Source organism: Lycium barbarum, chromosome 6 (assembly GCF_019175385.1).
Source record: "Lycium barbarum isolate Lr01 chromosome 6, ASM1917538v2, whole genome shotgun sequence".
Lineage (NCBI taxonomy): Eukaryota > Viridiplantae > Streptophyta > Magnoliopsida > Solanales > Solanaceae > Lycium > Lycium barbarum.
The window spans coordinates 10,657,873-10,681,064 of NC_083342.1; the positions used below are offsets into that span (position 1 = coordinate 10,657,873).

Sequence of the window (23,192 nt, forward strand, 5' to 3'; positions counted from 1 at the left end):
GTCCATAACGACCATAAAACAGTCCCCAAAATATCATCGCAAAACAGCCACAAATATTATACCAAACAGCTCCAAAATATTGTCACAAAACAGCCACAAAAATTACATAAAACAGCCCCAAAATATTGTCATAAAACAGCCACGAAAATTACATAAAACAGCCCCCAAAATATTGTCAATAAACAGCCACGAAAATTACATAAAACTGCCCCAAATATCGGCACAAAACAGCCCGGTATACGCTTTGTATACAATATCTTTATACACTTTATTCTCCCAAATTCAAGAACAACAACTTATCAACAACATCAACAACAATGTCAACAATTATTATACATCATAACTCAGCTAATTCCATCCATTTAATCCACCTAAAACAGCCCCTTAATCCATAAATCCCAACAAAACAACAAACGAGTTTATAATGCTATTTTCTCCGTTCTAATCCGCTAAAACTCTAAATAAACTTGTTAACAATGAAAAATGGACCTTAATCTTACCTTAAATATGCAGCAACCACTTCCACCCTCTCTTTCTTGGCTGATTTTTAGCTCAAATTGAAGGCAACGCGACGTACAACACTTTTCTCTTCAGGAGCATCGCGATTCGGGACTTAGATTGTGGTCAAAATTTGGTTTCTTTCTCTCTCTCTCCTCTCTCTCTCTACCTCTGAAATTTCTGGGTTTGTTGAGGTCTAAAAATGAAAGAGAAGGCCGAATATTTTTCATTAAATGGCAAAGAAAATGGGCCTGACCCGACTTGGAATCGGGTTGGGCCGAATTCATTGCCCAGCTTGACCTTTCTGCCTTAAAATGTCCATATCTCCTTATCCCGATGTCACATGAAGACCCACAACCTATGGTTGGAAAGCTATTTCAATTATCTACAACTTCTATCTCTTGGTATTTTTCCAAATTCCAAACTTATAATACCGTTCTTTCCCCTCGAAGTCAGGTCACCCGAAAACATTTTCTTAAAAATATTATTTTGGAGGGCTTTCACTTTGATTTGGCTCAAGGGTCCTTCTTGGGTTGTGTTTAACTTCGCATATATTATTCATATAACTTGTCATATGTTCTAAAAAAAATCTCGACATGTGGACCCCACCTCAGCTTATGAATAATTCATCGTACGCAAATACGAGATATAACAGTTAAGGCTCGTCCCTTTCTTTCAAATGCATGATCCCTAGGTTATGATTTCATAAATGTTTCCATATTTCCCTTGTTATCAAAAGTTAAAAAGTCTAAGATTCCAAGGCATGATTTCCTTCCTGATAATCCATAAATGTTTTCCAAAATATTCGTATTTTCCAAATCAAAGTTTGTGATTATGTGAGCTCTCATGATAAAAACGATGGATATGTTTTTCCATGACAATGATGATGTCAAAAATGAGAATATTATTATGATGACTATGATGAGAACGATTTTATGTTTAAAGGTTCCAAGTTTACGATTTCAATAACGATATAAGTATGTCGAGCTATTTATTGATTTCTCAATTTATTCATGGATGGTGACTTTATTTCTAAATCTTCCAAAGTATATGAATTGATGCCTTACGAGATTTAAGATCTTACTCTATGTTTTCTCTTAATGCTATCCTTCATTGATAGTCTCACCTTATAATAATTGTTCCTTCAAGGTGAGACAAAGCGACGACGATTATTCCATAATATAATCGGAGGGTACCGACCTTACGTCACTCCGATGCACTTATAGCTTTTACTTGGCTCTTATGCATGCTTTATATATATGTATGTATTTTCTCACACCGCGCTGCGCTATAGTCGGCCGGGCAGGCACGTAGATGTGCACACCACTGCAGTGGGCATGTTATGATATTGCCCCGGACGCGGGCTAATGATGATAACACCGAGCCTTACAGGCCGGGCATGACACTATATATATATGACACTGAGCCTTAATGGCCGGGCATGGTACTATGTATATGTATAAAAATGTTTTTTTAAAAGGCTAAGCATGCATGACATCCGCCTTACGAGGCATTCAGATGTACAGGTTATCTCTCTTATTCCTTGTTACTTTTCATATCTATGTTATGTTGTTACACATGCCTTACATACTCAGTACATTATTCGTACTGACGCCCCTTCTTGTGGGTGCTGCGTTTCATGCCACGCAGGTGTATACAGATGAGTAGAGGATATTGCTAGAAGATGTTTCAGCTGGATTGGCGAGCTCCATTTCTTTCCGGAGCGTTGCCGAGTTAGAGTATCTATGTTACAGTATATTGATTTATGTTAGAGACTTTGCAGACAGAGTCATGTACACAGTATGCCGGTCTTATAAGCGGCTATTTAAGCCGATGTATCATTATGCATTATTTTACAGATTTCATATGATTACAGATTTTACTTAATTTGAGAAAGACGAAAAGAATGTTTTTGAAAAGCTTCCATTATGCATCTCATTTCATGACTTAAGAGTCCAGTGAGATTAGGAGTATAATGAGAACCAGCGGGTTCGCTCGGGAGGAGTTTCCTCTACCTTTGCCAAATGAACCTAGCTTTTTCTGGGCTTGAAAAGCATTGCTTGATCCACATGATCTTTCTCATTATCTTCTTATCTCATATCATACCCTCTCAGTGCATTTACAAACTGAGCGAAGGTCGGATATGGAGGTTTTCCTAACATTACGGTCCTCAAGGTCGTGTATTTATTTCCAAGACCTTTAGCAAAATTTATAACTTTGCAATCTTCGTCTAAGGGTTTGTGTATAGCAGTGAGGCTATCACAAATTCCCTTGAATTCTTTTATGTATTCATCCACCGACTCTGATCCCATCTTGATGCTTTGAATTTGTTGTTTCAATTGAAGTTCTTTATCTTTACTAGCTTGTAGATAATTGTCCTCAAGACTCTCCCAAATTTGTTTGGCCGAAGTGCATCCAATGATAAGGAACATTGACTCTTCAGTCAGTTAGCTAACTTCTCACCAAAACGTCCTTTTCTTCCCAGTCTATAAACTTAGGATTTGGGCATTCTTCATCCTTTTAGTTTAAAACGACCTTAGGTGGTGGTTCTTTTGCAATAATGTCACCCATCTTCAAGGTCTGCATCAATTGGGTTATTTGGGTTCTCCAAACAAGGTAGTTTGAAGATTTCAATTTTATGGGACATATAGTTATGAATTGATGGAGAGTGGCTGGTGAAAGGTAAAGAGCGGAAGTAGATGTACCAGCCATTGTAGAACGTGGAACAGGGTTTAGGATACAAGAAAACTTAGATTAGAACCAAAGCTCTTGATACCATGAATAATATTTACAAACAAAGGATTTCTTGAAAATTAATCCTCTGTACTGTTCTTCTTACTGTTACACCGTAGAATTCCTTTCCTAGTAATACTACCTCTCCCAAACCGTGTCAAATACCTACTCCTACCATAGAGCTACGTTGACCTCTCTATCAATTCTTATGTGTTTTGTATTCTTTATTCCATTATAAATGAAACTGTCGCTACCAAATCCCTTTCTTTTAGATCCAGAATGAAAAGTTGAAAGTGACACAAGTGCTCCAATTTCGCTGTTATAATGGGCTTTGTTCTTTCTTCGGTATTTCGTGCTGATTTTCTGAGTTCACTTGCAATACAGAATTATGCATCTCTTTTTATGCTTACTCTCAAGTTCTATTTTATTTGATGTCAACTCAATCGGTTTCAGAAGAGGTAGAGGTAGACCGAAAAAATATTGGGGGGAGGTGATTAGACAGGACATGGCGCATTTCCTGCTTACCGAGAACATGACCTTACATAGGAGGGTATGGAGGACTCATATTAGGGTAGAAGGCTAGTAGGTAGTCACGTTTATCCTTTCTTACGAGTAGTTATATTGCTCTATAGTTTCTTGTCTCTTGATTTCTGCGAGTAACTGTTGATTTATAATGGCTTATTTACTTTCATTATTTTCATTTTCATAATTGCTTTGATTTGTTTACCCGTATCTGACCTTTCCTATCCTTTTTCTTGAGCCGAGGGTCTTTCGGAAACAGCCTCCCTACCTAAGGTGGGGGTAAGGTCTGCGTACACTCTACCCTCCCCAGACCTCGCGTTGTGGGATTCACTGGGTATGTTGTTGTTGTTGTCGTCGTCGTCGTCAACTCAGTCGGTTTGTAGGTTTTTTTTTGCTGTTATATATATATATATATATATATTGTATTTATTTCAATTACAAAGTTCGTCATGAAGAGCATAATTTTCGAATCTTTGGGATTAGATATGGGTTCGCTGTGTTATTTATACCATCTTCAGAAAATCCGTTAGTTTGTGTCTGAGAATAAATCGAAATTAGATGATGTGCTTTGGGCCATGTTTTGGTCAGGACTTTAGTAAGGCATTTAATGAAGAGAATCCAGCATATGTTGCTGGGTATAGCGCGCTAACATAATCTGGTGTTGAAATTATTTTCTCCGCGACAAACTTTGATATGTTATTTGTTTTACTCTGAAGATGGGCATAAACTATGGTGATTTGTTTTAAATTGTTTTCATTCAATATCCCATTTTACCACTCTCGGATTCATTAGTAATTTTCTTAGAATATAATAAAGGTAGCCTTTATATATGTACTGTTTTTATGAAACAATTGCAGTTGTGGATGTGTAAAATAGCTTGATGAAGCTATCCATATGTTCATAGGAAAGGCAGCTTCCAGGTAATTTCTTTTTTAATTCATAGCCTTTTCTCTTTTAAACTTCAACCTTTTTTTTTTAATTCTTGTGTTTGGTATAGATTTAACTTTTTAATTTATTCCATTCATGGTCACTGTCGATTCACGATTTCATGTGATTTGAATGCTGAACAACAAAAGTTAAGTAGGAGATATGAACAGTAGGTGCAGCAATTGATGTTTGTTGGTATGACATGATTTTCTCTTACACTTATGTAAGTGGATTCTACAATGGAAAAGTTGTTAATGTTGAAAACGAGAAACCCCTGACACTCTTTAAAGGCCAAATACATATGCAGTCCCTTGAACTTGTCACAATTTTTCATTTTGACACCTTAACTATGGCTTGTTCCTATTAGATACTCTAACTCAGTAAAAGTGTATCTATTAAACACAAAATGTTGACATACATAGAAAGTGTTCAAACTTTCCTTTGACGTGTGAATTGATCTAAATAATTCTGTCGTTCATCTTCTCTATCACTATCACCATCTCCAGTAGATTTCCCCCTTCCTTATTTTCTTGCAGATTCATCTCGTTTTCAACTATGATTAATCCATCAAGCAAGCAATTCCAAAAACAGCCCAGTTAGGTTAATGATTCAAAAGTCATAGACTTCCACCATTATTTTCAAGAAAATATGAAAAAAAAGATGGCTGAATACATGGTGGTTTTTCACCTATCCAAAAATTAAAATCGATTCTTCACCTCAAAATGAAGCAATTTAAAAAGCAAACTAAGACCAGAAATCAAAATCCATCCAGACATGACCTTTTCTTCATTTTCTCCACACAAAGAAAAAGCAGCAATCCGAGATGAAGAATTATGCAAAAGTTCATCATCTTCATAGAATCATCTACATTTTCAAAGTTGAGAGCATAACTTTATGAATAATGAAGATCAGTAGGGTTACAATACTTTCCGGTATTCTTTACAAAGTTTTGAAAACCTCTTCAATCCAACCATGATTCTTTCTCCTGCATCACCTCTCTCTTTCTTGTAGGAAAGAATGTGATTCACCTTCTTGTTTGACTCCATTGATAATATGGTTTTTTACCACAAAATGGTGACATCTATGATGGAGAAACAAGTCGCACAAAAAAGTTTGACCTCCATTGCCGGACTCAAGATATTCTTCTCAGATCTGGGGTGAACAGAAAAACAATAAGGAAATGCTGGTAATTTTTAGTTTAATCCAAGCTGGAATTACGTGGCTTTGAAAAAACACGTGTCAAACTTTCACTTGTTTGCTTTCACAAGTAGGAAGCACTTGTGAATACCCGTATGAGTTTTATGTGGGATAGAGTATTTGGTGTTTAATAGGTACACTTTTGCTGAGTTGGAGTGTCTAATAGGAACAAATCCTAGTTGAGGTGTCAAAATGAAAAATTGTAACAAGTTCAATGGCTATGCATTTGGCCTTCTTTAAAAGCAGTTGAAAATAACTTTGCCATATGATGTTTTGTATTTCTAAATTAAAATATATGAGAATAGAATAGAAGGCAAAAGACAATGTGTGGTGGAGAAATGATCCTCTGGCTTTTGGTATTCTCAACTCTCAGGTATTGTTTAGATACCTTGATTCTGAAGGTGGACAGGGAGGATTGCAGTGTTAGACATTCGATCCAGTAACGTTGTTGTGCTAAGATTTACTGGAAATGAATGCCATAGATTTTATTAATGTTATGCCAGAATTATGATACAACCTCATATTAAATATTTAAAAAAGAATATATTCTGATGAAATAATTATAATGATGAAGTAATCCAAGTATTAAGTCCAACTCAATAATTTATTTAGCTCGATGAGTTTTTTAGAACCATGTAAAAGTTGAATAATATGCACCAATAAAAAAAAGAGTTGAATAATATAATTAGATCGTGATAGAGAGAGAATTAGTTGCATGGTTATAATCTAATTACTGGGTTGGTTGCAGTCTTGTGGAGTTTTAATTTGAGTTTCATCCTGAGTTGCTTTGTGTTTGTGTTTTATGTAGGTTGGAAAACCTGATACCAAGCCTTTTATTATTATCGAGTGTAATTTCTAACGAGGTTAATATTTTTGTTTGATAGGATCCAAAATTCAATATTGAACAAGTCGCAAATGGAGATAATGATTTCACGGTGATTTCGACTCTCACTATTAAATTTATTAAGATAATTGCTTTAATTATTTTATTAATTGTCTGTTTGTAAAGGTCTCATTACCAAAATGGTTGTGCACATATATATTCACTTCTGATTTTCACAACGTCATATATTTTTGTTTTGTAGGATTTCATGGCTGATAATGGCATGATCTCTCCTGCAAAGACCCTACCAAGAGAAGTAGATTGAGATTTGGAAACATACCATATTTAATAGAAGTTGATAACGATCTCAATGCACAACTCTCAAGTAACAAGGTCAACAGAGTGGTTCAAAAGGAGGAAATTGCCTGAGTTTCTGCATCTATGAGAGACTTGAAAAAGATACATTTCGTTAAATATCAAATTTTCTATTTTATTTCTAGCCACAAATCCTTTAACGATACTTGGACTTGTCCAAAGTTGTCCGTTTCACATGGTGTCGGCAATAGTTAGTGATTTCTATTTTGATTTTTGTGTAGGTTTTAATTCATATATATTTATGTACAAATGTTCCTTTGCGTATTGAGAGAGAATGACATATTGAGAGAGAGCAGTCTTTGAAGCACATCAAGAAATTAGGAACCAGGAAAAAGATCCATTGAGCTTAGTGAAACACATCAAATTTTTACTGTATCAATAAATCTATACTATATTAAAAGCATGAAACTCCTAACATAAAAGTTAAATTACGTAAATACCCTTCCATTATCTAAATACCCTGTTATAAAAAAGTAATTAAAAAAAAAACCTAACCCGTACAAAATAGGAAAATTTACTTGTTATAGCTACTTTTACTACCTATTTAATGTTAATAACTACCTTTTACTAAAATTAATAATAATAGCTAATTAATTTTCTAAATTACCCATTCTAGATACAACAGTAACTTCCACTTATCAGTTCTCAAATACACCGTAAATAAAGGTAAACACTATCCCAACTTCTCATATTTGAAACGCACGTAATATACGTTAGTTTCTCTCTCCCTTTCCATTAATTTTAGCCGTTTTTTTCTCATCAGAATCTATCCATTACCATCAAGCATGATTCCACTACATTTACTTTGCCGAGATTCGTGGGTGGCTGTGTATTTGTGTAAGTTTTCATTATTTTGTGTATTTTAGTCAACTTAATTCAATATTCTTGACTGTTTTCAAAAATTATAACTTTCAATGCTTAGGGTTTCCCATTTTGAGTAGTGAAAAACATCAATTAATGGCGGATGAAAGCACATCTGGTAGGGTTACAAGAGGTATCCCACATACTCTTCAAAATTTAGATTCCCCTTCTTTTGATTTGGGTATTTCTCAGTAACAACATGATTTTGATGCAGCTTCTGCTGAGAAATTTGTTGCTGAAAGGAGATCTAAGAAAATCCATGATCCTTCCAGAATCAGAATTCCTTCAACTGTTAATTTGGAAAAAAAATGATTTTGATACTGCCACAAAGAGGAGAAAAACATCTGATGTTGCTTATAGTAGCAAAGGGAAGAATGTTGTAGAGACAGATGCCGTTTTTCATTTATTATATATATATATATATATATATATATATATATATATATATATTTTGTGAATAAAATTATATTGTACATGTTGCACAAATTCGGTTAATGATTGATGTATTTTTGACCGCTTCCGTAAGTATAGTTGCATGTATTTACTGATCTGAACATTTCATTAATAGAGGGGATAGCATTCGTATGTATTTTTGTATTGTTTGAATTAGTTTTGTATATGAAGCATACATACAACTATGTCATGTATTGCACTAACCATTTTTGGTATCAAAATATAAAACTATGTATCATGTATTTGTAATTCCTCACATTTGTGTATTTATTCAATTTAATAACAGGTTATGTATGTTTTAAAAAGCAGGCATGTGTAAATGTTAGATAAAAGGGGTATTTGTTCAACTTTTGTCAGCTAAACATCTTTAATAATTGTGTTTTTGTTTCCATGTATTTATTGATCTGAACAATTCATATGGGATAACATTCGTATTTATTTTTGTTGTGTTTTGAAAGAGTTTGTATATAAAACATACATACAACTGTGTCATGTATTTCACTCACCATTTTTGCTACCAAAATATAAAACTATGTATCATGTATTTGTAATTCCTTACATTTGTGCAATTTTCACTAACCATTTTTGCTACCAAAATATAAAACTATGTATCATGTATTTGTAATTCCTTACATTTGTGCAATTTTCAAATTAATAACAGGTTATGTATGTTTTAAAAAGCAAGGATGTGTATGTGTCAGATAAAAGGTGTATTTGTTCAACTTTTGTCAGCTAAACATCCTAATGACTGTTTTTTTGTTTGCATGTATTTAATGACTGTGATAGCATTCGTATGTATTTTTGTATCTCATGTGTTGCCATTATATTCAAACTTTCAGGCCTCTAAATTCCTGGTTAAACGTCCCCCCACTCAACTGATACGTTATGCTTCATATATGAACCATAACATTAAAGATGAGTTGAAGGAAAAACTGACAGATAGACAATTCAAGCTATTTTCCAAAACTGTTTTTGGAAAATATATGCAGATGCAAGTTGACACCGAGGTGCAGGGTCAGTTATTTAGGTGTTTTATGGTTAGGGAGTTGAAGCGTAGTAATAGTGATGCGTTTGTTATCGATATTAACGGGACGAAATTGACATTCGGTCTTTTTGAATTTGCTTTAATTACTGGTTTGAAGTGTTACGGGGATGAAGTTGTTTTTGACGAGGGTTCTAACATATTGTTGGATCAATATTTCGGTGGTTCTGGTAATAGTGTTTTAAAGATGACTTTAAATAAGTGCTTTGAAGACAAGGATTGGGGTGTTGGTGATAACGCAGATGAAGATGCTGTAAAGATTGCTATCCTGTATTTCATTCATAATTACATACTTTCAAGTGAAAAGAGGAACGTCACTGTCCCAAGACATCATTTTGACTTGGTGGAGAGTGAACAGTACAATGAACATACTTGGGGTAAGGAAGCATTTGATGATTTGATTAAGAGTATTCACCACAAGATGGACAAGCCGAAGCAGTTTTATTGTCTACGATGTTTCCCTTTTTGCTATGCAAGTGTGGATATATGAGTGTTGCTCTAATGTTGACCCTAATTTAATGGTTAAAACCGGAAGCCGAATCCCAAGAATGTTTAATTGGAGAACAGTGAACCCAAAGCCATCTGTTAACTACTTGATGTTGGGCATGTTTAAGGACGGTGAGGTAAAATACTTACATTAAATATATGCTTACCAACTAGTTTTTTACACGTGCAGTTTGCGTAATTTTTGCTGCTGTGTATTTGTTAAATACAGATAGGTTTTTTTTCAGCAATATAGGTCTACAAATACACAGAGGTTCTGAACTGACAGTTCAAAATATATTATGTGCAGGACATTAGTTGTAAATTCAACAACATTGTTCCGACCATATCAGAGGTTGAGAAGCTTGGTCTGCGTGCATATCTGGTCAACAGACGTGCACCACCACCCCAAACACACCAAGAGGAGGAAAATGAATATGCTGATTTTACCACAACACCTCCCCATGTTGCCGCTGCCAAGAAAACTCAAAAGAACGATGCTTCAAAATCTCCACCGCACAAGAAGCCCAGGAAGATGTCGACGGCAGCATTGCTTGTGCAGAAGTCACCAACCACTATCCCAAAAAAACCTACAGTTGGACAATCATCTAAAAAATCTGCTTCGGTGGTAGATAAGTGTAACACCCCGCATCTTGGAACTAAGTTTAAGCTTATATCATTAGAGTTCTAGTGGAAACATTAAAGGTTTGAACGTTTTGCGAAAATGGTTGATAGGCCTATTTCGGGCGGCGATAACTCCTTGATCGGTTTGGAATTTTGGAAGGTAATATCAATGAAGTTGTAGTATGTATAAATACCTTTCTAACGATATAAGGATCAAGCCAATCATAGATCGGAGCAAGGAGATATGATCGTCTCAATATGGCTAATAGTAAGGCACTTGAAATCTTATAGAATCGGCTAAGTTTTTGATACGTCTGCCTTCCAGTCAAATTTCATGCAATTCCGTTGGTAATTTGAGAAAACCTCCTTGATGCAAGTTGTAGCCCTTTGAAATATCTTTCCAACGGTATCTTATGGGGGTCAAACGGACATCTGTGCAAAGAGTTATGCCCATTTTACTGAAGCCTGTTCGCTGGAAATTCTGTCAGCGTAACGGTGACGTTACGGACCGTAACACGTGTTACGGGCCGTAACAGTGGACCGTAACGTCCCGAAAATTTCCAGAACCTCACTGGAAATTTTCACCAAGTTACGGTCCGTACCTCGTGTTACGGGACCGTAACAGTGACCGTATCTTGGTCCGTATGTACGTTTCGGGTCACCTGACTTCGGGAGGCCATAACCCTATCATAACTTGGGAATTTGGGAAAACTCAAAGAACGAAAGTTGTAGATAATTGAAATACCTTTCCAACCATAGGTTGTGGGTTCACAGGAGACGTCGGGATAAGGAGATATGGACGTTTTAAGACAGATAGGTCCCAACCCGTTTTCAAGTTGGGTCAACCCATTTTCCCCTTGGTATATAAGGAAAATATTAGCCCTAGCAGCCCATTTCTTTCTCCAAATTCAGATTTTAGAGAGAGGAAGTGAGAGAGAAGGGAAACTAGAGAGAGAAAGTAGAGAATCAACCAAGTTTAAGGCCCCGAATCCCGAAGCTCGTGAAGGATAAAGTGTAGTACAAGTTGTTGCCGTCATTCTAAGCTAAGGATCGAACTTGGGGGTGTTGATTTCGTGGTGACTACTCTTGAAAGGTAATGTTTCTACTCCCTAATCATTTATGGTTGTGAATTGATGAATTCTTGGGAGAATAATAATTGGGTTTGAAGAAGAGAATTATATGAACTATGCTAGAGTTGTTGGATTGTTGACTTGGGATTGTTGTATTCATATGGTTGATGAAGAATGATGTTAATTACATCTAATTGATATTGTAGAATTAGCTAGAAGTAATAGAATGGGGATTGGGTGAAGAAAACACCATTAATGAGGGTTATAGAGCTTCATGCCCACTAAGTGTTTGATAAAATGCTTAGATGAACAAAACATGGATATTGTTGCTAATATAGAATCCCTATGGCTTGTATTGCTATAGATTGAAGTTGAAGGGATTGAAGGACATTGTGTTACGCTCAAAAGCGGGAAGTTAAGGTATGTAGAACTTCCATCCACATGTGGGAATCTCTACGTTCTTCCCCATGATCCGTTTCGTAAAATCTATGAAGTTCAAATCCTAGGGCATTAAACCCAACATATTGGTAGCCCGTAATTATGTATGTATGTACACGAATTCCGTATCTATGTTCGTTATTGTATTCCTAATCTTCCATTACGGACATTAGGGATCCTAGCTTAATCCATGAATCATGAATTCTTCCTCATGTGTTCTCATTATGTTCATATGAAACTGCATGAGTTATTTTTGCAAGTTATAAACATGTTTTCAAGTCAACTACAAATATATGATTATGAACTATTGTATTACTCATGAATCAAGAACATGTTTACAAGATTATTTCATGAAACCATGTTTACAAGCCATTTCATGAAACCATGTTTACAAGTCATTTCATGAAATCATGATTTCAAGACAAGTACAAGTAAATCCGCGAAAGTCATGGGCTTCTTAGCCAAATATATTATGTTCATGTTTTTGGGAGTTGCACAAATTACCGAGAAGGCTCAGATAGCCTGAAACTACGGAGCCACCGTAGGACAAGGATCGCTCCGCCCAGATAAGACGATACCTTAATTTTACACTGAATGGATCCATCAGGTACCTTACTACCTCAGGCAAGGTATGAGGGCTCTGCTGGTCCGGCGAGGTACCAGACTCCACGTACCCACGTGGTAAATTACTACCTTATACCTTGGCAAGGTATAGGGGCTCTGCTGGTCCGGCGAGGTACCAGACTCCACGTACCCACGTGGTGATATGATATGATATGATATGATATGATATGATATGATATGATATGATATGATATGATATGATATGTCGGTTTATGAAATGCTCTCCCTACTTATCATGTTTTACTCATGTTATATATATATATATATATATATATATATATACTCATGCTCATGCTCATGTTCATGTCCAAGTTTTCAGTTTCAGTTCTTATCATGTTATTCCATGTCCCATGTTGTTTCTTCCGGTTACTTGACATACCAGTACATTCAATGTGCTGATGTCCCCTTTATATTTCCCGGGGGCCTGTATTTTACGATGCAGGTACGGATTTACAGGACGACGCTTCTGATCATTAGGATTTGCTCGTATCAGCTTATTGGTGAGCCCCATCTCATTCGGGGTTTAGTCAACTTTTACTTTATGATTAATTATGCATCTAAAGGTATGCTGGGGGCCTTGTCCCAGTAATTATGTTTTCCAGTCAGACTCATGATAGAGGTTTCATAGACTAGACCAGTCAGTTATGTTATATCAGACATATGGAGTCGTATAGCCATTTTGGCTCACTCATGTTTTAAACAAGTACTTTATTAAGTATTATGAATTATTACGTTTTACAAAGGCTCATCATGCATTCACGTTATATTCCGCTTATGTTATGCATCATGATGATTTAGCAAGTCATGTGGTTCGCTCGGTCACATGTAGTCAGGCACCGAGTGCCGTGTTACGTCCAGGCCATGGTTCGGGGCGTGACAATAAGCCAGTTCAATCAAAGGAAAAAGAAAAAGCTGCTGCAACTGTCCACCGCGTTCCTGTTGACGACGTATCCACCAGCAAATCAGTTGACCTCACAAGTTTGAGGCAGGAACTTAATCAATTTAAGCAGGAAGTAAGTTTTCTAATTTTATTTTGATATTCATCAAACTACAAGCAAATGAGGATTTTTATGATGAATTTGTTGTTTTTACCATTTAGGTGCTTGCTGAATTCAAGGTTGTTTTTACTGAGCTCAAGGATCTTCGCAAAACTATTGATAAAATTTTCAAAAAGGTTTTGGAACATGTCAAAGGGAAACAAAACTCAGAAAAGGTAAAAAAAAACAATAAATACATATTCAAACGATTGCCTTCAGTGTGAAGTAGGAAGCATATGTATCTAACAAATACATATTTCTTTTAGGATGATGATAGTAAAACTCATGTTCCTTTACATGATGGCAACATACATCAACAAGTTGATGATTACATGGACCATGGTGACGATATTCACATGGAGACTGATACGGGTGATGTGCATCCAACAGAGGTATATATATATATTTTTTTTTATGTATTTATCATTTTTTAATAATTTTTATATGTTATTTTTTAATAAAAGATAATGCAGACATGATGAAAAATTGGGATCTATTGGACTTTAAACTATTATGTATTTGTTATTGATATGAAAAACAATAGTGTCATGTATTTTTTTTGTGTACTGTTTTGTATGACAGCATGACTGTTCACTGTTTTCCTTATGTATTTGTTTACTGCTTTTGGACATCATCAACAAATACTTCTATGTATTTATGTATTTAATATTATTTTTTATCTATTACATTCATTTATTTTGTATACTTTGGCCTGTGTTTTTTATAAGGAGAAGGGTCTTGCACCGGATATTCAAGTAGGTATTGGCAATGATAGCGGCGATACGCTGAAAGCTTCAACCGAAGAGATTGCGGAAGGAGGTGATCATTCAAGAGAACCGAAGACTTCGGTTGAACGTCTGGTGGATCCAACAGAGGTATTTTTTTATTCATTTTTATATCTTATTTTAAAAAAAATATAATTCAGGTATGCTGAAAATTTGGGAACTACTGGCATTTAAAATATTATGTATTTGATATTAATATGACAAGAGTAGTGTCATGTATTTTTTTGTGTACTGTTTGTTTCACACCATGACTGTTCACTGTTTTCTTTATGTATTTGTTTACTGCTTTTGGACATCATCAACAAATACTTTTCTCATGTATTTATGTATTTTATATAGTTCTTTATCTATTAAATTCATGTATTTTTATAGACTTTTGGCCTGTGTTTTTTTTAAGGAAAAGGGTATTGCACCGGATATTCAAGTTGATATTGGCAATGAGAGCGGCGATACGATGGAAGCTTCAACCGAAGAGATTGCAGAAGGAGGTGATCTTTCAGGAGAACCGAAGACTTCGGTTGAACGTTCGGGGAAACATACAACGGAAGAGAAAAAATGTTCTGATGATTCAAATAATTCTGAGGTTCGATAACAACGAATTCTGATTCACCCATGTTTTCGATTTTAAAATGTATCATACAAGTGATTGAATAATGTTTCTTTTTTGTATTTTTTTTTTAGTAGATGATCGCACAGGTGCTAGCAAATATAGCAGAATCAGAAATGACTAACGAACAAGTTCACGCAGAAAAAACCGAGGAAAACACCAGCTCAACTGTCTTAGAGGAACCCCAGGCAGCAGTTTGTAACGCGCAGCCATTGTCTCAGTGGTTGTTGCCTGATGAGTATTTACCAAGCCAAACCCCAGGGAAAGAAATCATGTTACATCCATCAGTCACACGAGCTACACGCCCCAGTAAATACAAGTCTTCACCGTTTGTGACAGAGTTTGGTATATATCTACTTTTTAATTTACTTGTTTGTTTTTTTAATACGCAACTGTTAATGTTTAAAGACCAAATACACAGGTAGTAGTTCGGGCAAGAATCATGTACATTGGTTTGACAAAAAATATCCATTCCAGATAGATCCCATTACTGGTCCACTTGATGTACAGATGGTGGATGTATACCGTACTTGGCTCCGAAACGGTCTGCTTGTGAGGCACGATAGCAAGTATGTGTTTTTCTCCCAGTTTTACATATAGTGATTCCGCATGATTTTTGTGAATAAGTTGATGTATTTGGTTTTTTTGTTGCTGCAGAAAGAACAACGAAGACCATTACAAAAAAAATGGCAGTTTTTGACAATGGAGTCAAATTCAATTTTGGCATCACAACTGTCAATGATAAGAACTGGTTTTACCTGTTATCGATGGATGGTCAGCTTTGGAATGACGAGGTGATTTTTATCAGCAATGATATGCCTATCAACTAGTTGTTTTACAAATGCACTTTGTGTATTTGTAAAATACAGAGATGGATGTATTTCAGGACATTCGGTCTGCTGTGTTTTTGTAAAATACAGAGAGGTTCTGAAATCCACATTTTTGCTACTACAAAGTTTTTTATGTATTTGACTGTGATCTAATTTATGTATTTTTAAACAATTCCAGCACATTGACGTCATTTTCTATTACTTTCGGAAGAAAGGAAAGTACGATAAAAGGAACAATTTCAGCTTCACCATTGTTGACTGCCTATTCAAGCAGAGAATTGATGTGGTCCACCACGCATATCGCAATGTTGAAACACAGACAAATGTGGCAAATGAAGAGCAAGTATTGATTGAGTATGTTAATGTCACGACCCAACTAGGGGTCGCGACGGGTACCCGATACTTGTACCGAGCACCCCTTATCTCGCGTCATATTTTTATTACTAAGTGGGTCGTATGAACTATACCGTTATTTCTTTACTTAGTATTATCATTAATAGAACTATTGTAAACATATACTAATAAACTTTACTAATTTAATATACATCGACAGGGACAACCAAGATTATGAAACATCTGACTGTACATGTCTGTCTACGAGCCTCTAACAAAATACATATGGTAACAAAGAGGGCCGGGTACTGTCGTGCCCGAATATGTACACAAAAAAAAAAGTACCAAGAAACTGAGGCTCCGGAACAACTGGAGCGCTGCTAGTGTACCGCCGATAGGGCTCCTAGGAACCAAACCTGTCCGCCTGCTCACCTGCGTGGCATGAAACGCAGCGTCCACAAGAAGGGACGTCAGTACGAGTAATGTACCGAGTATGTAAGGCATGAATAATAACATACAGGAGATATAGAACATGGATAACTACATCAATGAAATACCGAGCATATCATGAGGTAGAAAAATAACCTGTGCATATAAGTGCCCTTGGGCGAATACCATGCATGTTTGACGCTGCGGAACGTGCAGCCCGATCCATATGTGCATATACTATAACATATTGCTGCGGAACGTGCAGCCCGGTCCATATACATATATATTACTTTACTTTCTTAGGAAGACATTTCTTTTCATATATATAGAAAATAGAACATGTCATATTGCCGAGGCGTCGGCCCCGATCCATTTAACCATATATCCCGCGTCCGGGCATCCCGCGTCCGGGACGATATCATGTACCATACTCCAACTGATCAGGTGGCTGTGCGTCTATAGCGCTTTCCCTTTTCCAATCTTCCCCATATACATATATATATACTTATAACATGTAAACAGCATGCATGAGAGCCTAAAGAAAATCGTGTCCATATCGGAGTGACATAAGGTCGGTAGCCTCCGATTATCTTATGGAATAACCATGGTCACTTTGTCTCGCCTTGGAGGAACTAGTACTATAAAGCGAGACCATAAACGTAGAGTAGTATTAAGAAAAGACATATAATAAGATCACAAACCTCATAAGGCGTCACCTTGTATTCTTGAAGTCTTTAGAAAGTAGAGTCGTGTTCAAAGAAATAAGATTGAGGATTAGGAACTAACTCTATTTTCTCATATTCATATTGAGTCCATAACTCGTGATCTTTGACCATGAAACCATATTCGTCATATTCATCATAGAAATATTCTCATTAGGATAATCACAACACCTATGAAGGTTTTAATGTAATCCGATTTCATTTGACAAGTTATAGACGTTAGATGCAACTGTCTCAACAAGTTATGGAAAGCTTAATTCAATTCTATTGAATGAAAAAAGGTTAATTTCAAACTCGGATTTCTAGGAATAAGATCGTCTCCGAGGCTCGTATTCAAACCTATTATGTCTAAGACATGCCAAAGAAGGAAGAGTGAAGCCTTACATACCTTTTCCGCTTCATACACGTCTCCAAAATCAAGTTTCAAGTTCGCCAAAATCTACAATTTGGTCACAATTACCAAATGTTAATTGTAAGGCTTTAAGATTTCAATTTTAACCAATACTTGTCTACAAAAATTTGGGCAGCATCTCCCCTATACATACAACATCCCCGAGATTTAACTCGGCTCAAATATCAACAACCATACCAACAACAATACCAATAATCATCACAAAACACAATATAGCATAACTAGTCTCCTTTCCAACATAGTGTAATAGTTTTCATTCCAGCTTCACATTTTCAAATCAATACCAACCTTCTCATATTCATTTACCAATCAAGATCATTACAATACAATTTGGAAATATTTCATATCATTTCAACGAAATATTCACAAAATATACAAAGTATACAAATTTTTCACCAAAACCATAATCCATCCAAAACTTCTAATCTTCAACATACATATTCATAACATATTTCCATCTTCCAATTTCATCAACCATAATCATGATTTACATCTTAACAACTTCATTTCCATAATGTCACAAAATCATTCTAAAGTGACATAATCTTCAACATTCCAATTCAATACCAACTTAAACCATTTAACCTTCATTTACATTATAAGGATCACCACAACACAACTAACACATTAAACAAAATTAATCCATTTCCATTCTACTTCCATACACCACATGGCTATATTCCATATTTCCAACCTCAACCAAAGTCATTCAACTTCCATTTCCAATATGAATTCCACCATAACCACAACTAGAATATAACATAAAATTCAACTCATATTATCTATACAACAATATACATGTACGGCCACTTACATATATGCACACCCACTTTGCAAACTTCCATATTTCCATAAATTCTACCCATTTCTACATACTACAACATAAACAAACCTTCATAATATGATAAAAAGGAATTAATTCTTACCTTTCTCTCCAAACTTCTTCACTTGACCAAGTTGTCAAATTGATGAAACAAGTGCCCTTTCTTCCAAAATAACTACACCAAGTTGTAGAGGACCCTTGAATTAGTAGGAATACCACAAGAAAATAATTTTTGGGAGAAGATTTCAAAGGGGCAAAAATTGGAGGGCATGGCCGAATGCCATGTTTCTTTTGCTCTTCATTTTTTTGTTTTTCTCCTCTTCTAATTTTCTTGAAACTTCTAAGTGATAAATGTTGACTAAATGGTCTTTTATACATTTATCACATGACTAGTTTAAATGGGCTTGGGTCCTTTATTAAGGACCATGGCCGGCCACCTCCTCACTTGGGCCTCATTTGTCTCTTATTTATTTTTTTGAGCCTAACCCGGTTGGCCCCGAGTTGGGCCTAGCCCACTGACCTTTCGGACTTAAAACGTTCATATCTCCTTGTACCGATATCACCTGGGAACCCACGACCTATGGTTGGAAAGCTAATTCAATTATCTACAACTTATATTTCTTAGTATGTTTCCAAATTCCAAACTTATAATACCGTTTTGGCTCCTCAAAGTCAGGTCACCCGAAAACGTTTTCTTAAAAATATTCGTTCGGAGGGCTTCCACTTTGATTTGGCTCAAGGGTCCTTCTTGAGTTGTGTTTAACTTTACATATGTGATTCATATAACTTGTCACATGCTCCAAAAAAAAATCTTGACGTGTGGGCCCCACCTCCGCTTACAAATAATCCGACATTAAAAATACAGGATATAACAGTTAAGGGCCACAGGCTTATTGCCAATGTCCTGTGGCATACCGTTGACAACGTGCTAATACCGGTGAATATACAAGAAGAAAATCATTGGTTATTGGTACTCCTTTCATTCAAGGACAGGTATTTTTAATGATGAATTAAATATTTATCATTAGCTTTTCATTCATTAATTGGCCGCTGAATTCTTCTTCTTCTTTTTTTTTAAAAAAATGTACAGGCGTCTGTATGTTTACAACTCGTATCAATCAGCCGGGCACAACGCAGCTGTTAGGAATGAAATTAAAAAGCTTGCTACACAGCTGCCACATTTCCTACATCTGGCTGGATTCTATGTAAATCAAAAAAGCATAGATTTGGTGAAAGACCCAGCATATGCGGATAAGGGACAGATCGATATCCTTGAAGTTGTCTATGTTGATAATCTTCCGCATCAAACTGCTGGTAGCACGTAAGTTGTAGACATACATTTTTAAAAATATCATCGAGTATCAAATTCATGATATATCATATCAATTTATTATTCTTCTAAAATACATGAGTTGTTTGAACTTGAGATACCTTGTTTAGAACTTGAAACATATATTTTCTAATACAAGTTCTTATTTTTTTTTTTTAGGGACTGTGGTGTTTTTGTGGCAGCGTATGCTGAGTATTTGACATCGGGTGAAAGGATTCTAGATGTCATTGATGCACACATGCAGCGTATGAGATACGGTGCACTCTTATGGGACTGCGCTGAAGGCAAGGTTGCTGACAATGCAAAGAGTGATAATGAAGTTCCACCAAGACCGATTAGGCCAGCAATCGATTACGACACTGTAGATGCAATTGATGTTTGATAAATACTATTCGTGCATTCGATGTTTTTTGACCTTTTTTTCATTACAGCAAACAATCTGATGCTTTTAGATGTATTTTGACTTATGTTGGATAATTATCATTTAACCAAAGAAATCTCAGTGGTTTTATGTTCCATCTGTTTGATGTACTTAGTTCCATATATTGTCAAATAAATCTGAAGTTTGGAAAAAATACAGTAAAATGCGACATCATGAATCCACAAATACATTTATTAACCAGGTTCACAAAATATGTATGTTTAATTCCCCAGGTTCACAAAATATGTATGTTTTAGATATATTTTAGGTTAATAAACACATCTTGCGTATTTGATATGGCCAGCACAACTATATGATTTCAATAAAAAAAAAAATTCAAATAAACCATCTTCATCAGTTTCGGAAACAATACGTACGTTTTTATACCACATATGTTGTGCTACGAGGTTGAATAGACAACACCATTTTCATACCAGAACATGGTTTGCCTTTTTTTTTGTGTTAAAAATACATGAACATTACTGTGTAATTTCAGACACCAGGATCACAAAAACCATGTACGTTCTATTACAGTTTATACAATTTTTCAGAAGGCCAATAAATACATAATTTTAAGTTGACATTACCAGCACAACTACGATCCTCCAATCCAAAAAAAAAATCGAAAATAAAAACAACTTTATCATTTTTACAGATATAATATGTATGTTATTTTACCAAGTACGCATTATTTTTTGATGTTGAAAAAAACACCATACGTATCGTGAAAAAAAATTCAATTAAGATCATTTTGAATGGGACATTCATTTCATTGCAAAAATTTCTATAATACTACAACAAGTGTCAATGGAAGTTTTTGACACAAGTGTTCAAATACTTAAATAACTAATCTATCTTCGGTAAAAAAGTTAAATGGATAGGAACACAAGAAAAATTCACTTCCTCAGAGGCTCAAAACTACATGAACGTCTGTTGTGCCTAAACTTGTCCACAAGTACTGCAAGCATGTCTGCCCTTTCCAAACAACAATTCACTTAAAGGCTTATCACGCCTCTTCTTTGGCCTACCAGGCGGTCTCTTGTATCTTGGGGGAAAAAACACATCCTCCAAGATGTGGTTGGGAATGTTCCATTCACGCTCGTCGGGTAGAGGACCCACAGGTACATCACATGTCTTCAACACGGTCGCCGATTTGAACAAATCAGAGCAATAATCCTCAGCAACCAGATTTTTCTTTTTAATGACAGCCCATGCATGCGGGCAAGGGATTTCATCTAGTTGAAACATACGACAACTGCAAGTTTTTCTATTCAAATTAAGAATGAATCGTCGTCCTCCATCATGTACTGTGTACACGAATTCTGTTGACGGTTCTACCTGAAAAAATAAATATTACATGTATTTGTTATTGAAACAATCAGAATTTTAAAATAAATGAACAAATCATTAAACAAATACATATCAATTTTCAAAGGTAGTCATATAATTTACATTAACACTAACTGTTCATGGATACCAAATACACAAATGTATAATGTGTAGAAACACTAGATTAGTACAAATACAAGTTTGTCAAATAAATTATAACACGCATTAAAATGATACATATCGTCATTCGTAGACATAGATACTCGTTGATTGATAGCATTTCCTGAAACTTTTTACCGAGTGTAGTGAACGTGTATGTTCCATTTCTCCGGTTATTGTAATTCCATCTCCCAAAGATCCTTCTAACTTCTTCGAGAAAGTCATATATAGGCAGTTCTCTAGCTGCTAGAAGATGTCGGTTAATGCACTCTGCTATGTTAGAAGTCATTGTCCACCCTCGGTTAACAGATGCATACAATCTAGCCCACTTTTCTCTACCAGCCGATTCCAAATACTCTGCCACGCGCATATCTACCTTTTGAACCTTTCCCATTAACTCATCGAAATCATCCTGCGTGTATGCCTTTGCCATGGAATAAAAAACAGGACTCAGCACATCATGGCTCTTCTTGTATTTTTTACATACATCACCCCACAAATGCCAAATACATGCATAATGTGCAACTTCTGGATAAATTCGACAAACAGCCTTGTTTATACTTTCATGCCTATCTGATACGATACACATACTCTCTCTGATTCCATATGATTCTCTGAAACGCTCAAAAAACCACGTCCATGATCTGTCATTCTCATAATCAATCACACCATATGCTAAGGGAAGTATGTTGCCTAGAGATACAGTTAAGAAGAAAAAAAAATATAATACATTTTGTATTTGTCCAAAACATATATAATATATATTGAGGTAATAAATTAATATGTATTTTTTTGACATACCTGCATCGTCTAATGTGCTTGCCGAGACAAATGTTCCATTGTATGGTGTTTTTAAGTGGCTTCCATCAACCACCACAATTGGCCGACAATAATCAAAGCCTTTGATAAATGCATATAGTGCTATAAAAACATACAGAAATTCATTTTCGCGGGTTTTACTCATTCTGATATGTGAACCCGGGTAAGTCTTATCCAAAATGTATAGATATCCAGGTAGTCTTTTAAAGAATCAGCCGGTTCACCCATTAAATCGTTCATCGCCCTTTCTTTGGCCCGCCAAGCAACCATGTACGACACATCCATTCCGAAATCATTTTTGACGTCCTCCGCAATGTCTTTAGGCGTATATTTCCTCTTATGATTTGATATATTTGGTTTGACAATCCCACTTATCAACCGACTTGTAGCTTGGCATTGGGAATAAACCTTTTCCTTCAATGGACATGTATGTTTGTCTTGAAACTCCCTAACTCTAAACATTCCTGACTTACCGACACTTGACGC

General features: G+C 35.7%; 1 protein-coding gene and 1 long non-coding RNA gene across 3 annotated transcripts; both read left to right on the forward strand.

Moving 5' to 3' along the window:
• The first annotated feature begins 2,948 nt into the window (after nucleotides 1-2,948).
• Nucleotides 2,949-7,283, forward strand: LOC132600747 (uncharacterized). Of its 2 annotated transcripts, XR_009567304.1 has the most exons (3): nucleotides 2,949-4,087; nucleotides 4,611-4,673; nucleotides 5,692-7,283. It is a non-coding gene; the product is annotated as an uncharacterized LOC132600747 (long non-coding RNA). The 2 variants fall into 2 exon arrangements; XR_009567303.1 differs by lacking the exon at nucleotides 2,949-4,087 and having other exon boundaries at nucleotides 4,170-4,673.
• A 749-nt stretch (nucleotides 7,284-8,032) lies between these two features.
• LOC132643785 (uncharacterized) lies at nucleotides 8,033-20,360 on the forward strand. Its single transcript, XM_060360318.1, has 17 exons — nucleotides 8,033-8,069; nucleotides 8,151-8,227; nucleotides 9,229-9,808; nucleotides 9,909-10,054; nucleotides 10,225-10,542; nucleotides 13,570-13,683; nucleotides 13,770-13,883; nucleotides 13,974-14,099; nucleotides 14,436-14,582; nucleotides 14,890-15,075; nucleotides 15,177-15,408; nucleotides 15,521-15,643; nucleotides 15,757-15,893; nucleotides 16,108-16,272; nucleotides 19,514-19,641; nucleotides 19,739-19,969; nucleotides 20,138-20,360. The coding sequence occupies exons 1-17, from the start codon at nucleotides 8,033-8,035 to the stop codon at nucleotides 20,358-20,360; spliced, it is 3,084 nt and encodes a 1,027-aa protein (XP_060216301.1).
• The last annotated feature ends 2,832 nt before the right edge of the window (nucleotides 20,361-23,192 follow it).